This window comes from Catharus ustulatus, chromosome 25 (assembly GCF_009819885.2).
Source record: "Catharus ustulatus isolate bCatUst1 chromosome 25, bCatUst1.pri.v2, whole genome shotgun sequence".
In the NCBI taxonomy this organism is placed as follows: Eukaryota; Metazoa; Chordata; class Aves; order Passeriformes; family Turdidae; genus Catharus; species Catharus ustulatus.
This window is the reverse complement of record NC_046245.1, coordinates 5,594,505-5,609,833: the sequence shown is the minus strand read 5'-3', so window position 1 is coordinate 5,609,833 and position 15,329 is coordinate 5,594,505. Positions and strand designations below refer to the sequence as shown.

Sequence of the window (15,329 nt, the reverse complement as noted above, 5' to 3'; positions counted from 1 at the left end):
CAGCAGCACCAGCTCTGCATCAGTGCTAGCCCAGCCCGATGGTGCTGGTGGTTCACCAGCTCTGCTTTTCTATCGGCAAATTTGGAGGAAAGCTCAGCTTGTTTGCAGGAGATGCAGGAGAGTATCTAATTCCAGAAACTAAACATGGTTCTACTCAGCAGTCATAGAATCATAGAATATGCTGAGTTGGAAGGCATCCATCAGGGCTATCAAGTCCAACCCCTGGCCCTGCACGGACACGCCGACAATCCCACCCTGTGCCTGAGAGCTTTGTCCACATGCTTCTTGAGCTCAGACAGGTTTGGAGCTGTGATCACTTCCCAGGGGAGCCCGTTCCAGTGCTCAACCACCCTTTGGGTGGAAAACCTTTTCCTTTTATAATTTCAACCTCCTCTGACACAGATCCAGCTGTTTCCTCTAGTCCTGTATCTGGTCACAGAGAGAAGAGACTGGAGCTGCCCCTCATGAGGGTGTTGGAAAGCTCTGTGAGGTCTCCCCTCAGTCTCCTCTTCTCTAGGCTGAGTGATTCAAAGAAAACAATCCAGCAGTTAAGCAGGAAATCCAGGTCCTAAACTCCTCTTCTGGTTCTCCTTGAGGAGAGGGCAGAAGCACAGAGGCTGGCAGGATCAGCGGCAATACCTTGGCAAAACGAACCAGCAATTGTTAAATTGCTCCCGGCTCAAGGCGGGCAGCAGCAGAAGCAAAGTCCGCACAGACCGTCACCGGCCACGGGGAGAAAGGTCACTCACTCATCGGCTGCCCCGATCAGCTCCATCCCGGGGGATGCCCGCGGCTCCGGGCTCGCCGGCAGCGCTGCGCTGCGGGCTCTGAGCTCCCGCAGCCCTGCCGGGAGGATGCTCCCGCCGGGGCCGTCCTTGGGAACGCGCTGTGCTGGAGGACTCGGGGACAGCGAGCCGCCGTTCTCCGGAACAGCGATCTGCGGAGCTGCCTCCGCGGCTGCCGGGGGCTGGCGGTCCCCAGCCCGGTGAGCGGACCCCAGGGAAGGTGGCCGAGGGTCGCTGCTCGGCATGACCGCACCGTCCTGCCGTGCCCTGCCGCTGTGCACAGAGTCTGCTCGGTCCCCAGGCAGCTGCTGCACCTTCAAGCCTGCGAGCGATGTTTAGGCAGCGGAGGAGATGGGCTAATTTCCAAAAGCCTGCAGGACATCCTGACTCCCAGGCGTGTCTACGGAAGCAGAACCATCCCTTCCTGAGTGCCGGACACAGAGGTGATGGGGACTGATGGGACACAGCCATGGTGTGGTTGGCAATCCGGAGGAGTGAAATGAAGCTATGGGGCAGAGTCTGGGCTTTGGGTGCCAGCTCAGTGCCTGCCTGCCTGAGGTGGCTTTGTGGCTACAGTGCTGTGTGGAGAGGGTGAGCAGAGCTGCTGGGGTGTGCATCAGGGCAGGGAGGCTGGCTGAGGAAGCCCATGCTCAGGAGGCTGGGGGCAGAAATGGGCATAAGGATTGGCTGGTCATTAGTGGGAAAAGAGGTCCCAGTCTGGAGCTGGAAAGTGCTCTTTGCACAAAGGGAACTGGCTATGAAATCATGGCCAGAGGTGCAAGATGACCCCATGGAAATGGAGTTTTAAAATTCAAGTGAACAAACAACAAGTACCAGTCAGGGATAAATCCAGATTTTCCTCTCCAGAGCACCAACTCCATAGGGACCCAATATCTTCCTGAAAGTAAAGCCACACCTATAAGGACCCTTCAAGGCCCCTGAGACTCTGTCACAGACCTCTCTAGTCCTTACATCCCAACAGATAATCCTAACACACAGATGTCCAGGGACAGAAGACACAGGGGATCCCATGTCTGACACATACCTGGTCGGGTATGGATGGCTGGTGTGGTAACAGCTGGGACTCTTCCCTGCATGTGCATCCCTCCATCACCAACCCTCCCAGCACCACTCCGAGCATTATCATCACCCCTTACATCCCACTGCCACCAAGGCTAGAGCAGAAAGAAATGATGGGGAACAAGAGACATTCCTGTTCTGGGACCTCACCAGTCCTTCCCCACCAGGGGAGGGAGGCAGGAAGGTGAGGGGATATGAGCAGCACAGCAGTGACCTGCTAGGAGCATTTCCTTCAGTGTTGCTTCCTCCCATCCCCTCCTGGGTTTTGCCCCCAGAGACTGTCAGGCTCCCCTGCTCACACCAGATTGCAGTGGCTGTCCTGATGTCCTGGTCCTGTCCTTACAGCAAACTGACCCTGGGTTGGGATCTGCCCCAGACTGGACCTTGTTTCTCCTCAAAGCCAGCACCCTGGCCTCAGCAGTCCTTGCTTGTAGGATCCAGCAGCTCTGCTCCCCAGGCCAGCCTGATGCAGCTGTTTCAGAGCTGATGATGTGACACAGGACAAGCACAGCTGCATACAATGCTGGCCAGAGCATCTCCCAGCTCTCTGCTCCCCACTGCACCTCTCTGTGAACCCAGCCAGTGTCCCTCAGGACGAACCAGCTGGCAGCATCGTGTGCCAAGCAGGGGCTCAGAGGTGGCCAGGAGTGATGTGCCCAAAGGTGCACTCAGGGTGAGGGAGGGCATTCCCTGGACTTCTCTGCTCGAGGTCTCTGCACACCAGCATGGATGGGCACTAATGAGTGACCAGGTACAACTGCTCTGCACGTGTGGATGAGCACCCACCATGTACTCCAGCAGACAGGCAGGAGTGGGGTAGGGCCCAGTCCCAGGAGAGCAGCAGACGTAGGTGGGTGCAACAAGGTACAGGGGACAGCTTGTGCCTGGGTGGCACTGAGAGCTGAAAAATGCCCTGGGTCAAGCAGCATGTTCTGAGTCCCTCTGATCCTGGTCTCCCTCACATCCAGTCTATCTCTACCAGCTCATGCTTCATTTTTCCACCAGCAACTTCATTTTCATGATGTGGGTCTCCACAGGTCTGTGTCCCCTCCCATGCTTTCCCTTCAAATGCACCCCCTCAGCATGCTGGTGCTTTGGCAGAAGGGAGAAAGAGCATGCATGCTGGCAGGTGGAAGCACATTGGGGTCCAGTTGTACACCCTCAGAGGAATGTAAGGGTCAGGACATCTTAGCAGTGCAAACTTATCTGCTCCTAGGAGTCTGGGCCATGGCACATTGCCACACAACATCCCTACTGCGTTCCTCCTATCCTGGGGGAGTCGCCATGGCCAGGACAGTCCCTTCAGTCTCCATCAGAGTTTTCTGCATAAGGAGAAACCCAAGCAGGCCAGGTGTAGTTTCCAGGGCTATATCCTGGGTGTCCTGCTTAGCTGCAGCCAGCATAGGCAGGTGCATGACTGGCAGAGCCAAGCCAGCAGCACAGGGAGGTCTGTGAGCAGCACAGGGAAAGTGCTGCAAGGCTTTTCTGGGGATATCCCTGAGCATGAGTACCTTGGTGTTGTGGTGCTTCAGAGGCAGAGGATACACTGCATCTCAGAATCTCAGCTTCCTCCTTGTACCCTGAGTGGGGTCCTTTGTCATGACCAAATTAGAGTGGAACCAAATAAGCCATTTTGCAAGGGAAGTGCATCAGCATCTTTCCTGCAGCATCCAGGGGTATCTAATGAACAAGGCAGAACCTGGCAGGAGGAAGAAGGGACTTACTGCTGAAATACTTTGAAATGCCCATCAAATCTCTTAAATCACAGTGGGCCACAGATCACTGAAACGAGCAGCACACAGGGAGCTCCTGACCTCCATAAAAACCTTTGTTCCTTTTGCAGCTAGAGTTTGTGTCTTGCATCAAATCATGTGTTGATAAAAGGCTCCCATTCCCTTTGGGGAAAACCAGCCAAAATCCAGTTCCCAAAGGCCAGTGCTGTCCTGGGTCTCCTGCTCACTGTGCAGAGGATCAGGATGTGCTGTGGTGCCTCCTGGGTCCAGCAAGAGACCCTGGACAGCCCAGCTGTCACAGCCCCATTGCTTTGCTCCTTTGGGGTGCTGTTAGATTTGTGGATGTTTCTTTCCTGGACCCTATGAGGTCTGTGAGGGCCCAGCTGTCTCCATCCTCCCTGTCACAGGTGCCTGGCAGCTGGGGAGGTTGGGAGGGAGTTTGGGTGCACAGATGTCACTGACACATTCCCAGTGACTTGCATGTGCTGGTGGCCCTGTGTTATCTGCCCCAATGCCAAACTGAGCTTGTCCCTTGCTTGTCCACCAGTGGCAGAGGAACAGAACAGTGAGGAGGCAGCAAGATCAGGCCAGTAAAAGGCAGGAAAAACAGCTCCAGGGGGTTGCATCTCGGCTCTATCCTCAGGAACCCCTTAAACTCAAAGACAACCTGATGGGACAGGTGCCCTCCACACTTAGAGGGCAGATACAGGCACAGCCTCAGGAATCTTCTGCATGTCTGACAGCCTGTTACTCCAGCAGAGAACCCTGTTTGTTTACTCTGGTTCCTACTGGGAGGAAGTTTATGCAGACACCTCTGCAGTGCTGGTCATCCCTGAGCTCTGTCAGGGACAGGTGGGAAGGAAGGGCAGTGTGTGGTGGGGCTGCCTCTAGGCCTTCCAGATGTGTTCTTTCATCCCACGTAGGGCAGGGAGCAGTTCCTCAACCTATCCTCTGGCCACTCCAGGATCTGCAGGTAAGACGTGGGTGCTGGTGGCCTTTTCTCCAAGATAAGGCTGTTCTGCTGCTGGCCAAGCCCAGCACTTCACTCTGGAGCTTGGGCCCTCTGATCTTCTAGCCTTGGGTAGAAGGTGGCACTGGCAGGGTGTCCCAGGTTGCCAGGGGGAGGTGTTGCTCTGGCACACCTGCAAACACACAGGTGTGCACAGACACAGCTTTCCAGTGAGGTGAGCAGCAGTGCTGGCACAGCCCAGGGACAGCACGGTCACCTCAGTGAGCTGGGCTGGGGTAGCTCTGGGTGGGCAGAACAGACATGGGAAAGGTGTTTGGGGTCAGGGTGGCTGCTGGGGTGCAGCAGGAGCTGCTGCAGCACAGTGAGGTGGGAGTGAGGAGGAAGGAAGTGTGCAGAGCCCGGGCAAGAGCAAACAGGAAGAGCAGTGGGGATGCGTCAGGAAGGATGTGCAGTGCCCCAAGGGCAGACCTGGCCTACCTGAGCCAGGCCCAGGGACCTTCATCCCAAATACACCCCTGCCCTTCCCTGCTGGGGAGGGGGAAACCACCTGTCTTACCCTCAGGTACCCAGGGATGGTGGTGGGTGCAGAGGGGTGTCCCCACGTGGGCAGGGCTTGGGTGACAGTGGGGTGGCACAAGGAGCACACTGCACATGGCAGGTGGCACTGAGTGGGATGGGGAGCAGGGCACAGCCTGGGTGAGAGGACAGGAGGATGGGAGGATCCATTCTGGCAGCTGGGCTGTGGTACCCCAGAGCAGCACTATGCAAAGCACCTGCCTCGCCTCCCCACGGCCGGCTCTCGCCCATCTGTCCTTGCCCCATGGGTGGCACCAGTGCTGGCCACGGCTTGTCACAGAGGGCACCGAGCACCCCAGCAGAGGGGCCTGTGGAGACAGCCCGGGGTTTAGGGGAGGCCAGGCCGTGCCCACGGGCGCAGGACCGAGGTTGGTGGGTGTGGAGCTGGGCTGGGTGTGCAGGCGGCCCGGCAGAGCCGAGCTGCAGAGATGTGGCCGGTATGTGTGTGGGCGGCAGCCGGGGTGGGGGAGAAGGAGGGAGAGGAAGCAGCAGCTCCTTTGATAAGCAGCTTCCTGAACACTTTCAAACCGTGGTGTCAGACCGACAGGCGCGGTGCCCGCGGGCCAGGACCACGAGCCCATGGCACAGGGCACAGGTAGGAGCCCCCCAGCCCACTCGTGCTGCCCCCAGCCCCTCAGGCTGGCCAGCAGCCCCCGGCAGGCAGCGCCGGGCCCAGGGGCGGTGGGCATGTGCGTGAGGATGGGCAGCCCCAGGCAGGGCTGGGGTGCTGGGCAGGTGATGGGAGCGCTCTCCCTGCAGGTGCTGGCAGCTTCCCTGGGCCCCTCTGCTAGCCAGGGCATCTCCCAGGTGTTTCCAGCTGCTGGGATGGGAGCCTGGGCTCTCTCTGGTCAGGATCTCTCCTGATGCTGCTCCTGCTGACCAGCTGCTCTTGTCCTGCCTGGATGGAGAACACCAGGACACCCTGCAGGGGCATGGGGATGGTGTGAGTGGCAGTGGTGGCATTGCCATTGCCAGAAATGCCGCTGAGCAGCAGGGACTCCTGGGGAGCAGCTCCTGCCCTCGCTGTGTTATCAACTACCGTGCCGACCCCAGCTCTCCACAAGACCTCCCTGAGCAAATGGGCCTGGGATCCCACCCTGCCCACCAAGAGCTCTGACTGCATCATTCCCTGTCTCTGTGCATCTGTCTCCTCCTCATGGAGGAAGCTGGGTATGAGAAGGAGGCTGAGGATCCCAGGGTACTGCCTGCACCATGAGGAGCTGTGTCCAGAGGTGAATCAGCATCACCTGCATCTCCCCGGCCGGGCCAGGGGCTGAGCCACTGCTGGTGATGGAGAATGTCTGGCACCTTCCCCAGCTGGGCTGCCCCATAGCCTTTTGCTCAACCACCCAGATAAAGCCGTTTCCTCTCGACAGTTGCTGTGACCTGCAGGAAGGAGGAGGCTGCCCCAGGGCCATCCCTCCCTTGTCAGAGCCACGAGGCTCTTGAGGGTGCCTGGTCTGTGTCTCCCTTAGCAGGAGACGGCCAGACTGCATGCAGTGGCTACAGCCAGCTCACGTCACCTGCTGTGTTCCAGCTCTCACTCTTCCCCACCATGTCCCCAGGACGAAGCAGAGGGATGTGATGGGGTAGGGCTGGAAACACAGAGCATGTGCTTCCATGGAGGTGGAGAGCATCTGGGGCTCCCCCAAACCAGCCTGTGCCCTGCCACCACAGTGTTCTCCCGTCAGAGGAAGCAGGTGGCCCTCGGTGCCATGCCCAGGGTCACCAGTGATGCCCATGTGGGCTGCAGTGCTGCATGCATCCCTGTGCTGGGAGCTCTCCATCTGCCTGGATAGAGGGGCTGGTGGTCCTGTTACAGGACAACTGAGGACTTAAAAGCCGTCCCTTGCTTGAAGAGCATCTGTTGGGAGCCCCACCAGCCTTGTGGTATCTCTCAGATCTAACTTTTCTTTTCCAGCTGCTTTTCCTCTGATGGCTCCATGATTTCCCAGGAGCTGAGGGCCCCCCGAGTGCCCCTGCTGTGCTTCAAGACGAGGGCTCTGTGGTTGCTGCAGCATGGTCCAAGCCTGCTTGGTGTGCTCCAGAGTTCATAAGGGCAGCCTGGCAGCCCGGGCAGCTGCAGCGGACATGGACAAGGCAGACAAGCCCAGCCCCTCTGCCAAGAAGCACGTGCGTCTGCAGGAGAGGTGAGTGTGCCTCAGCCCTGGCCAGGGTACCCATGGCTCTGCTCATCCCCAGGGCTCCCCTAACATTCCCTCCAGCCAGCCCTCTGCCTGCCAGCATGTGCAGGGCCAGGTCTGAGCTCCCACCCTGCCCAGGACAGATGTCCACACCGTCCTACAGGGGCTTCCCTGCCAAAAGGCAAATTGATCAGCTAGTTCCTTGTTCCTCAATCTCCCTATCTACTGGGGGCTCCATCTGGCTTTTGCTCCATGTGGGGTTGTTTTAACTGATGATATGGTGGGATGAGCTGTCCTTCTGTCCCAGGGTGGCAGTAGATCAACCAGGGACCCCTCTGCCTTCCAGGAGGGGCTCCAATGTCTCACTAGTGCTGGACATGAGCTCTCTAGGGAATGTGGAGCCCATCCAGCCTGTCTGCACACCACGGGACATCACGCTGAAGTTTCTGAGGACATCCAGCCACGTGCTGAGGAAACAGGAGCTCCAGCAGCACGCCCAGAGCCTGGCACAGCTCCAGGAGGAGTTTTCGGTGCGATGATTCCTTCTCCCTCCTCACAGGAGGGGTGGCAGGGGTGGTGGTGGGACTGACAGGGATGAACATCAGGCTCTGAGCCCAGCTGTGTCCCACAGCCCCAGTGGGAGGGCAGGAGGTGTGGGCAAACAGAGGGGAGAGTGCCCACATGCCACCTGCTCCTTGGTGCACACATGTCCCTTTGGGGTCCCTGGAAAACCCTGTCCTGCCCTCCCGTGCTCTTCTCCCAGGGTTGCCTCTCTGGAAGGAGTCCCACCACAACTGGAGCAAAGACAGGACTCACCCCAGGAGCTGGCATCTCTGCTGATGCCCGTGGGTCAGCCCTGCCCTGCTGGGCAAGCAGGTCTGCCACCACCGGGGGACACAAGATGGGCTTTTCCTCATGGCTGTTTTCTCCCCCTGCAGAAAATCCCACCCAACTTCGTGAGTCCGGAGGAGCTGGAAATCCCAGGACGTGCTCTCAAGGACAGATACAAAACCATCCTCCCCAGTACGTGCCACTGTGTCCCTTTGCCTCCTATTTCCCTGTGTTTGCCTGTGGGTGAGGGATGACTCCAGCAGCTCTGGCACTGGGGTGGGCACCCCTGGGTGCTGTTGCTGTTCCTGCCATGCTGCTCCTTCTGCCCTGCTGCAGGAGCTGGGTGCTGTGTGCCAGGGGGTGTTCACAGTGCTGTGGGGTGCATGGGGAGCTGCTCCCGGGGTGTCCTGCCCAGGTGCCCAGCACTCGTGGGGCCCTGCTTGTGCCAACGGCATTGCCCAGAGAGGGTAAAGGCTGAGGATGCTCTGGGGGGACTCAGCTGGGCTCTAGTCAGGTTCTGTGGGGAGGTGCTGGGAGAATCACTGCAGGTGAGTCACCCCACCTGCTCACTACGGGCTGTGCCCTGCCAGGGGAGTGAGGCTGAACTGGGTTGGACAAGAACAGGGCTGAGGGAGGGTGCAGACTGCTCTGAGCACGGCATGGGGCAGGAGGACTCAGCCTCCAGCCCAGGGAGGATGGGCAGGATCAGTCCCTTGGTAACACCTGTGACATCTTGCAGATCCTGAGAGCCGGGTCTGCCTCAGGAGGGCTGGGAGTCAGGAGGAAGACAGCTACATAAATGCCAACTACATCACAGTGAGTGTCCTCCAGGCCTGCAGCCCAGGGCTCACAAGAGTCAGGCTGCAGGTGCCACACGGGGTCACACATGCTGGGGCACTGTTACCTGCTCTCCTGGGCTGCTCTGGGGCAGCAGAGTTCAGTTGTCACCCTTTTGGAGCTGGAGAGATGTGGCTCCATCTGCACAGGGCAGATACACTGCTCCTATGGGCGAGTCTCGAGAAGGATCTGCTCTCAGACCCTGGGCAGACTGGGCACCCCAAAAATCTCCCTTGCAGGGGCTTCTCCAGCTCCTCCTCACACACTGTCCCTCTGTCTGGCAAAGCCATGTGTCAGAAGATTATGGCAGGTCAGAGATCCTCAAACCTCACACATCCTGGGATTTCCTCTCTGCTCAGGGAGCTTGTTACAATTTCCCAGGAAGAGAACTAATGAGGATGGGGTGTGGTTTATTTTTGGCACCCCGCGGGGTTCCTTTCCAGAGACTGAGAAATCCCCAGACCCTGGGATGTTACTTAGATAGCTTGGCTTTGCTATCCATCCCTGTGCAAACCCTCCCAGGCTGTAGTCTCTGCCAGAATGGGGTCTTGTGTGAGATCTCAGGTGCCAGCTTTGCATCTCACTGCAGCACCCTTCCCTTGGCACTGGCCAGGGCACTGAGAAGCAGTGGTGGGGCCATGGATGCTCTGAGTGCTTGGCAGTGACGGAAAGCAAGACTTGGAAAAGTAGCCCACAAAAAATGCTGTCTGGGGTGACAGAAAAACCCCTGGGAGGTGCTGGGAGGGAGCAGCGTGGAGCAGGAGCGCAGTTAGGACGTTTCTTTTCTGATGGTGCTTGTGGCTGAGATCCACTGAGACAGCAGCAACCAGCACCTGGCAGGGAGCTGGGTTGAGACAGGAGCACCGTGCCCAGAGCTGCTGGGGTGTCCAAGGGCAGTTTGACCATGGACTGTGTCTCCCTGGGGCAGGCTGGCAGCGTGCAGCTGCACATTAGGTGACACTAGCACTCTGTCCCTACACCCTGGGGTGTGGTGGCATCCCCTCTGTCTCACCTGACAGTGCACCAGCACTGCCCATCCCTGTGGCACACACACCTGTGCCCAGACACCCCTGTGTGCAGCTGGTATTTCCTGACCTCTTCCTTCCCCTTACCTCTCCAAAGGTGTAGTAGCAGTGCAGGAATTTGTGGGCACATCAGAAAATTGGCAACCCAGCCTGCCTGGGTATACCTGGGAGACACAGGAATCTGGGAGTGCTCTGCAGGTGTTTGCTCACATCAACCCCACCTGGGATCGATGCTCTTGCTGCTGATGGTGTTCCATGAGATGTTTTCTAGCATGGATGTGGGGGAAAGGTGGAATTCCCAGGGTTGACACCTCCAGGTCCCCTGAATGGAAAATCATATTTCCTAGGAAAAATGAATAATCTCAAGGCACGAAAATAGAGCTCTGCAAAATGTTCCTGAAAACATTCCTGTCCCTTAGCTGGGCCAGTGCAACTTGTTGTGAGACCAAATCATTAACAGATTGCTGGGAAGGCATGGTTTTCGAAACCTTTGGCAGCTTTATACTAGGAGAAGTGTCTGGAGACAAAGGATGCTGTGAAACAGGGATTCCTGCTTGTCCTTGGGGAAATGCTCACAGTGAGGAGTGCAGCTCCTAATGTGAGCTTTGCCTCACCAAGGCATCCATCATGCTGGCTGTTGTCACACTGATAGCCTGGAGATGCTTGCAGGAGCTTGGTGTGCAAAGCCAATGATGGGATGGGATGATGGGACCAGCAGGATGGGGAGGATGCCTGGTGGTTCCTCAGCAGAGCTAAAAAAGCGTTTTAAGGACAGGTTTGGTAGGAAACAGCATGTGTGGATCAGCCTCTAAACAGTAGAGGAGAAAAGCCTCATGAGGACTGGAGTGAGCTGGGGACAGTCCCCAGTGCCCTCAGGGTCCCCCCAGGGTCGCTGACAGGCCCTGTGCTCGCAGGGCTACGCGGGGCGGCCTCGGGAGTACATTGCCACGCAGGGACCCATGCTGAACACTGTCAGCGACTTCTGGGAGATGGTGTGGCAGGAGGAGGCTCCTCTCATCGTCATGATCACCGAGCTGCAGGAGAGCAAGGAGGTACTACTGACCCTGTCCAAGGAGTTACCACTGACCCTGCCCAGGGGACACCACTGACCCTGCCCAGGGGGCACCACTGACCCTGCCCAGGGGGGCACCACTGCCCCTGCCCAGGGGACATCACTGACCCTGCCCAGGGGACACCACTGACCCTGCCCAGGGGACACCACTGACCTTGCCCAGGGGGCACCACTGACCCTGCCCAGGGGACACCACTGACCTTGCCCAGGGGTCACCACTGACCCTGCCCAGAGGGCACCACTGACCTTGCCCAGGGGGACATCACTGACCCTGCTCAGGGGGACATCACTGACCCTGCCAAGGGACATCACTGACCCTGCCCAGGGGACACCACTGACCCTGCCCAGGGGGACATCACTGACCCTGCCAAGGGACATCACTGACCCTGCCCAGGGGGCACCACTGACCCTGCCCAGGGGCACCACTGACCCTGCCCAGGCCCAGGGAGGAGTGGGGTACTGATGACAGCAGAGGGTTGTGTGAGGCCAAATGTGGGGTCTGTGCACCCACTTATTGTGCTTTCATCTCAGAGGATTCCCTGGTGATTCACAAGTGGAGGAGGAGATTCCCAGCTGGATAATAGGATAAAGGGTTTAGGGCAACCCCCAGGGATGGTGCAGAAGCAGTGGGCAGCAGTGCCCCTCTGGCCTCTCAGAGCTCTCCCCTGGGTTGGGACCTCTCAGCCAGGGGATCCAGCCCAGGAGAGAGATCTGGGGGGAGCAGAGGGGCACTGCTGCCCACTGCTTCTGCTTCTGGGGTGGGATGGGAGACAACAGCAGCTGCCTGTGGGGATTGAGGACTGGAAACTCTTTCCTGGCCCTGTCCTTGCTCCCTTCTCTCCCTGTGCCCTGGGTCCTGCTGCATCTGGAAGCTTCCTGGGCTGAGCAGAGATATGCATCCCTGGGGCCTGAAAGCCAGGGCAGGTCATGGGAGAGGGTGCAGTGCAGCAGATGCAGGGGTAGGGATCTATCCCTCCTTTGCTTTCCCTCTGAATCACTCTAATCCACCTTCCCTGCTCCCCTGCCACCCCCAAGGTGATGTCCCCTCCCAAGAGCACTGACTCAAGTACAGCTCAAACATCCAGTGGGTGCCTTGAGCATGTCCACAGCCACAAACCTGCCTTGTTCTCCAGAAATGTGTCCACTACTGGCCCGAGAAGGAGGGCACCTATGGCCCCTTCACCATCCGCGTGCAGGGGGTGAGCGAGTCTGTGGAGTACGTGGTCCGGGATCTCTCCATCCAGGTGGGTCTGAGCCTCATCCTGGGGTCAGAGAGGGAGCCCTGACACCCCTGGGATCTCTAGTGAGATGGCAATGCTGTGATAGCAAAGAGGAGGGTTCATGATTGTCAGGAGCCTCTGCCAGAGGAGGGGTCTGCAGAGCCCCTCCTGCCTGGAGAGGCTGGGAGGGAGCAGGACCCAGCCCTGGGGTACAGAGGAGAAGGGGCCAGCTGGGCAGAGCAGCACCACCAGCCCAGTGTTTGTGCAGTATCATTTGGCTCTGCCCATGGGCTTTCTATTGTCTCCCTGGGCTGACACCAGCCTAAAAGATCTTGCTTTGCCTGGACTCTGGTGACAGAATTGGAATACTCTGCATCTGTTCTCATCTTCTGGGATGGGACACATCCACTGCCTCTGGTCCAGGGGTCAAAGAGGGATTCAGGAGGAGAGTGGCTGAGATGGGTACAGGCTGCTTGGCCTCTGCTTGAGCTGAACTCCCTGTTTCACTTGGCCCATGCTCTCACATCCCTGTTTCTCTTTGTGCTGTGCTGGAAAAGCTTGGAAAGGAGTGCCGCAAGGTCAAACACATCCTCTTCCCTTCCTGGCCCGACCAGCAAACACCCGAGTCAGCCAAGCCTCTGCTGCACCTGGTGTCCAAGGTGGAGGAGGCTCTGCAGACTGCAGCCAGCCCAGGGCCCATCGTGGTGCACTGCAGGTAAGAGCTTGCACCTCACCTGAGCCCTGTGTGTGCTTCTCCTCGGGGTCAGTCTGCAAATGCCTGAGGGGAAATTCCCACTGTAGTGCAGAAATACCAGGGCACAGCCACCCCACAGCAGAGAGGTCAATCAGCAGCTACTGTCCTGGCAGCAGAATGGTGGCACATCCTACACCTGGGTCCAGCAGGGTGGGAGCAGGAAGGGTCTGCATTTGGGACCCAGCCACCAGCTCCACCGTACACCCACAGCTCCAGCTCTGGAAGATCCTGCTTGAGCAGGGAGATGGAACCAGGTGACTCCATGGTTGGTCCCTTTGAACCTGACCCATTCTGTGATTCCGTGATTCCTGCTCCCTGTGCCACCAAGCATGGCCTGTGGCTTGGACATGGAGCCATGTTTCAGGACAGCCCTGGTGCAGGAGGGGGCCTCTGCCTACTTTCTCTCTTGGCTGAGTGAATTTGGGGACAGTGGAGCAGAGCACTCAGCTGTCCCTATGGAACATGCAGCATGCACTGGTGCTGGGGTTAGAGCCCAGCTGGGAGGGGATGGGGCTGCTTCCCCCTCTGGCACTGCACAAGGACAGGCACAGACTGGTTTTGTGCTTCCAGAGCAGCCTCAGCTGGGCTGTGCAACACAGCAAGAACTTGCCATGGCAGAGTGACCCCAGCCCGTGGCTTTTGGTGCCTGGCTAAGAAGCTTGGTCTGGCAGCTGGGGCCAGGAGCCCAGAATCCCTCTAGGAAGGAATCACAGCAAAGCAATCCAGGAGTGCATCCAGCTCAGCAGGATGTGGCAGTGGATGCTGTCACAGCTCCCACAGCTGTGTCTGTCTGTCCTGCAGCGCAGGCATTGGCCGCACCGGCTCCTTCATTGCCACCAGGATCGGGTGTCAGCAGCTGCAGGACAAGGGGGAGGTGGATATCCTGGGAATTGTGTGTCGGCTGCGCATAGACAGGTGGGTGTGCAGAGCAGGGGGCTCCTGCAGGGTGCCAAGCCTGAGAGCAGGGCTGTGGGAGGGCTGGGGCAGACACCTGGGGATGGGCATCCCAAGGGAGCACGGGGATTATTTCTGGAAACCTGAAAGGTGGCTGGGGGATGCAGGTGTGTGGATAGCCAACAATTCCCAGTGCCAGGCTGATTCTGCTGTCAGAGCCGTTGTAGCTCTGGCTGGGGGATGCAGATGTGTGGATAGCAAATGATTCCCAGTGCCAGGCTGATTCTGCTGTCAGAGCCGTTGTAGCTCTGACCTGAGGACATGAGGGAGAGGAGAGGGGCTGTGAACCTGGCAGCCATCTGCTCCTGCATTCCAGCTCAGCCACTACATCCAGAAACTCCACCTGGCCACTTTTCCAGAAGTACAGGTGAAAATTAGCACCAAATCAGGTACTAATCTCATTTTGAACAGCCCAGCAATGCTTCTGAACCTCTAGTGCCTGTTTCAGAGGCATCTTGACATGGCTGGTGACACAGTGGGAATATTTGTGCCCTGGGAACAGGAGCTGGGAACAGGGTTCAGTGTTTGAAGTGGCCCCTGCCTTTCCCTTGCAGAGGTGGGATGATCCAGACGAGCGAGCAGTACCAGTTCCTCCATCACACACTAGCTCTCTACGCCTCCCAGCTGCCAGAGGGGGGAGGCTGCTAGTGCAGGGCTCCCACCGGGCTTGTGGCTCCCTGCTCTGACCTCTCCTGCACCAGCCTCGGGGACACCTTCACCAAATACTCTCCTGATGCTGCCAGGCCACAGAGCAGCAGCATGAACATCCCTTGGGATGAGCACAGCTGAGCCAGCCCGCAGGGACTGTGGCTTTGGACCCTGGGATGAGCAAGGTGGTGCCATGGGTGCTCGAGGTGGCCTCTGCTGCTGGCTCCAGGCAGATTTCACCCACAGAAAGAAGCTTTGGCTTTTGAGAGGTGCAAGATCCTGGACCAGAAGAGCGAGCTGTGCAGAGGAGCTGCAGCTGGCAGATGCCAGGAGCACGGTTTGCCTTTCAGCTGCACATAAATGTTCACCCCGTTAGACACAGCGCTGCTGGAACTACCCTGAAATAAATGGAGCCCCTGTGCTGGCTGTGCATCCTTTGTGGGCAGGGCTGGGCTTGCTCCAAACAAGCACCACAGAGCTCTTCCTGCTGAAGACACACCTTGATGGCTTGGTGCACGGTTGGCTAACAGCGTTCCACAGCTTGCTTTCCTCTCCACCTTCAGCCAACACCTTTCCAACAGCCTTAAGGTAGAATCATAGAATTATTAAGGTTGGAAAAGACCTCCAAAATCATCGAGTCCAACCTGTGATCAAACCCCACTGTGTCCACTAAACTGTATCATGACTTGCCATGTACAGT

The 15,329-nt window shown here is 58.1% G+C and overlaps 1 protein-coding gene across 3 annotated transcripts; it reads left to right on the top strand.

Moving 5' to 3' along the window:
• The first annotated feature begins 744 nt into the window (after positions 1 to 744).
• PTPN7 (protein tyrosine phosphatase non-receptor type 7) lies at positions 745 to 15,050 on the top strand. 3 transcript variants are annotated; one of them, XM_033080316.2, is made up of 11 exons: positions 745 to 1,228; positions 4,522 to 4,571; positions 7,066 to 7,294; positions 7,635 to 7,818; positions 8,227 to 8,311; positions 8,859 to 8,935; positions 10,896 to 11,033; positions 12,187 to 12,297; positions 12,831 to 12,988; positions 13,829 to 13,942; positions 14,536 to 15,050. In XM_033080316.2, the coding sequence occupies exons 3-11, from the start codon at positions 7,164 to 7,166 to the stop codon at positions 14,627 to 14,629; spliced, it is 1,092 nt and encodes a 363-aa protein (XP_032936207.1). In that variant the 5' UTR covers positions 745 to 1,228; positions 4,522 to 4,571; positions 7,066 to 7,163; the 3' UTR covers positions 14,630 to 15,050. The 3 variants fall into 3 exon arrangements, with proteins under 3 accessions (XP_032936207.1, XP_032936208.1, XP_032936210.1); XM_033080317.2 differs by lacking the exon at positions 4,522 to 4,571; XM_033080319.2 differs by lacking the exons at positions 745 to 1,228; positions 4,522 to 4,571 and adding an exon at positions 4,579 to 5,739.
• Positions 15,051 to 15,329: the final 279 nt, after the last annotated feature.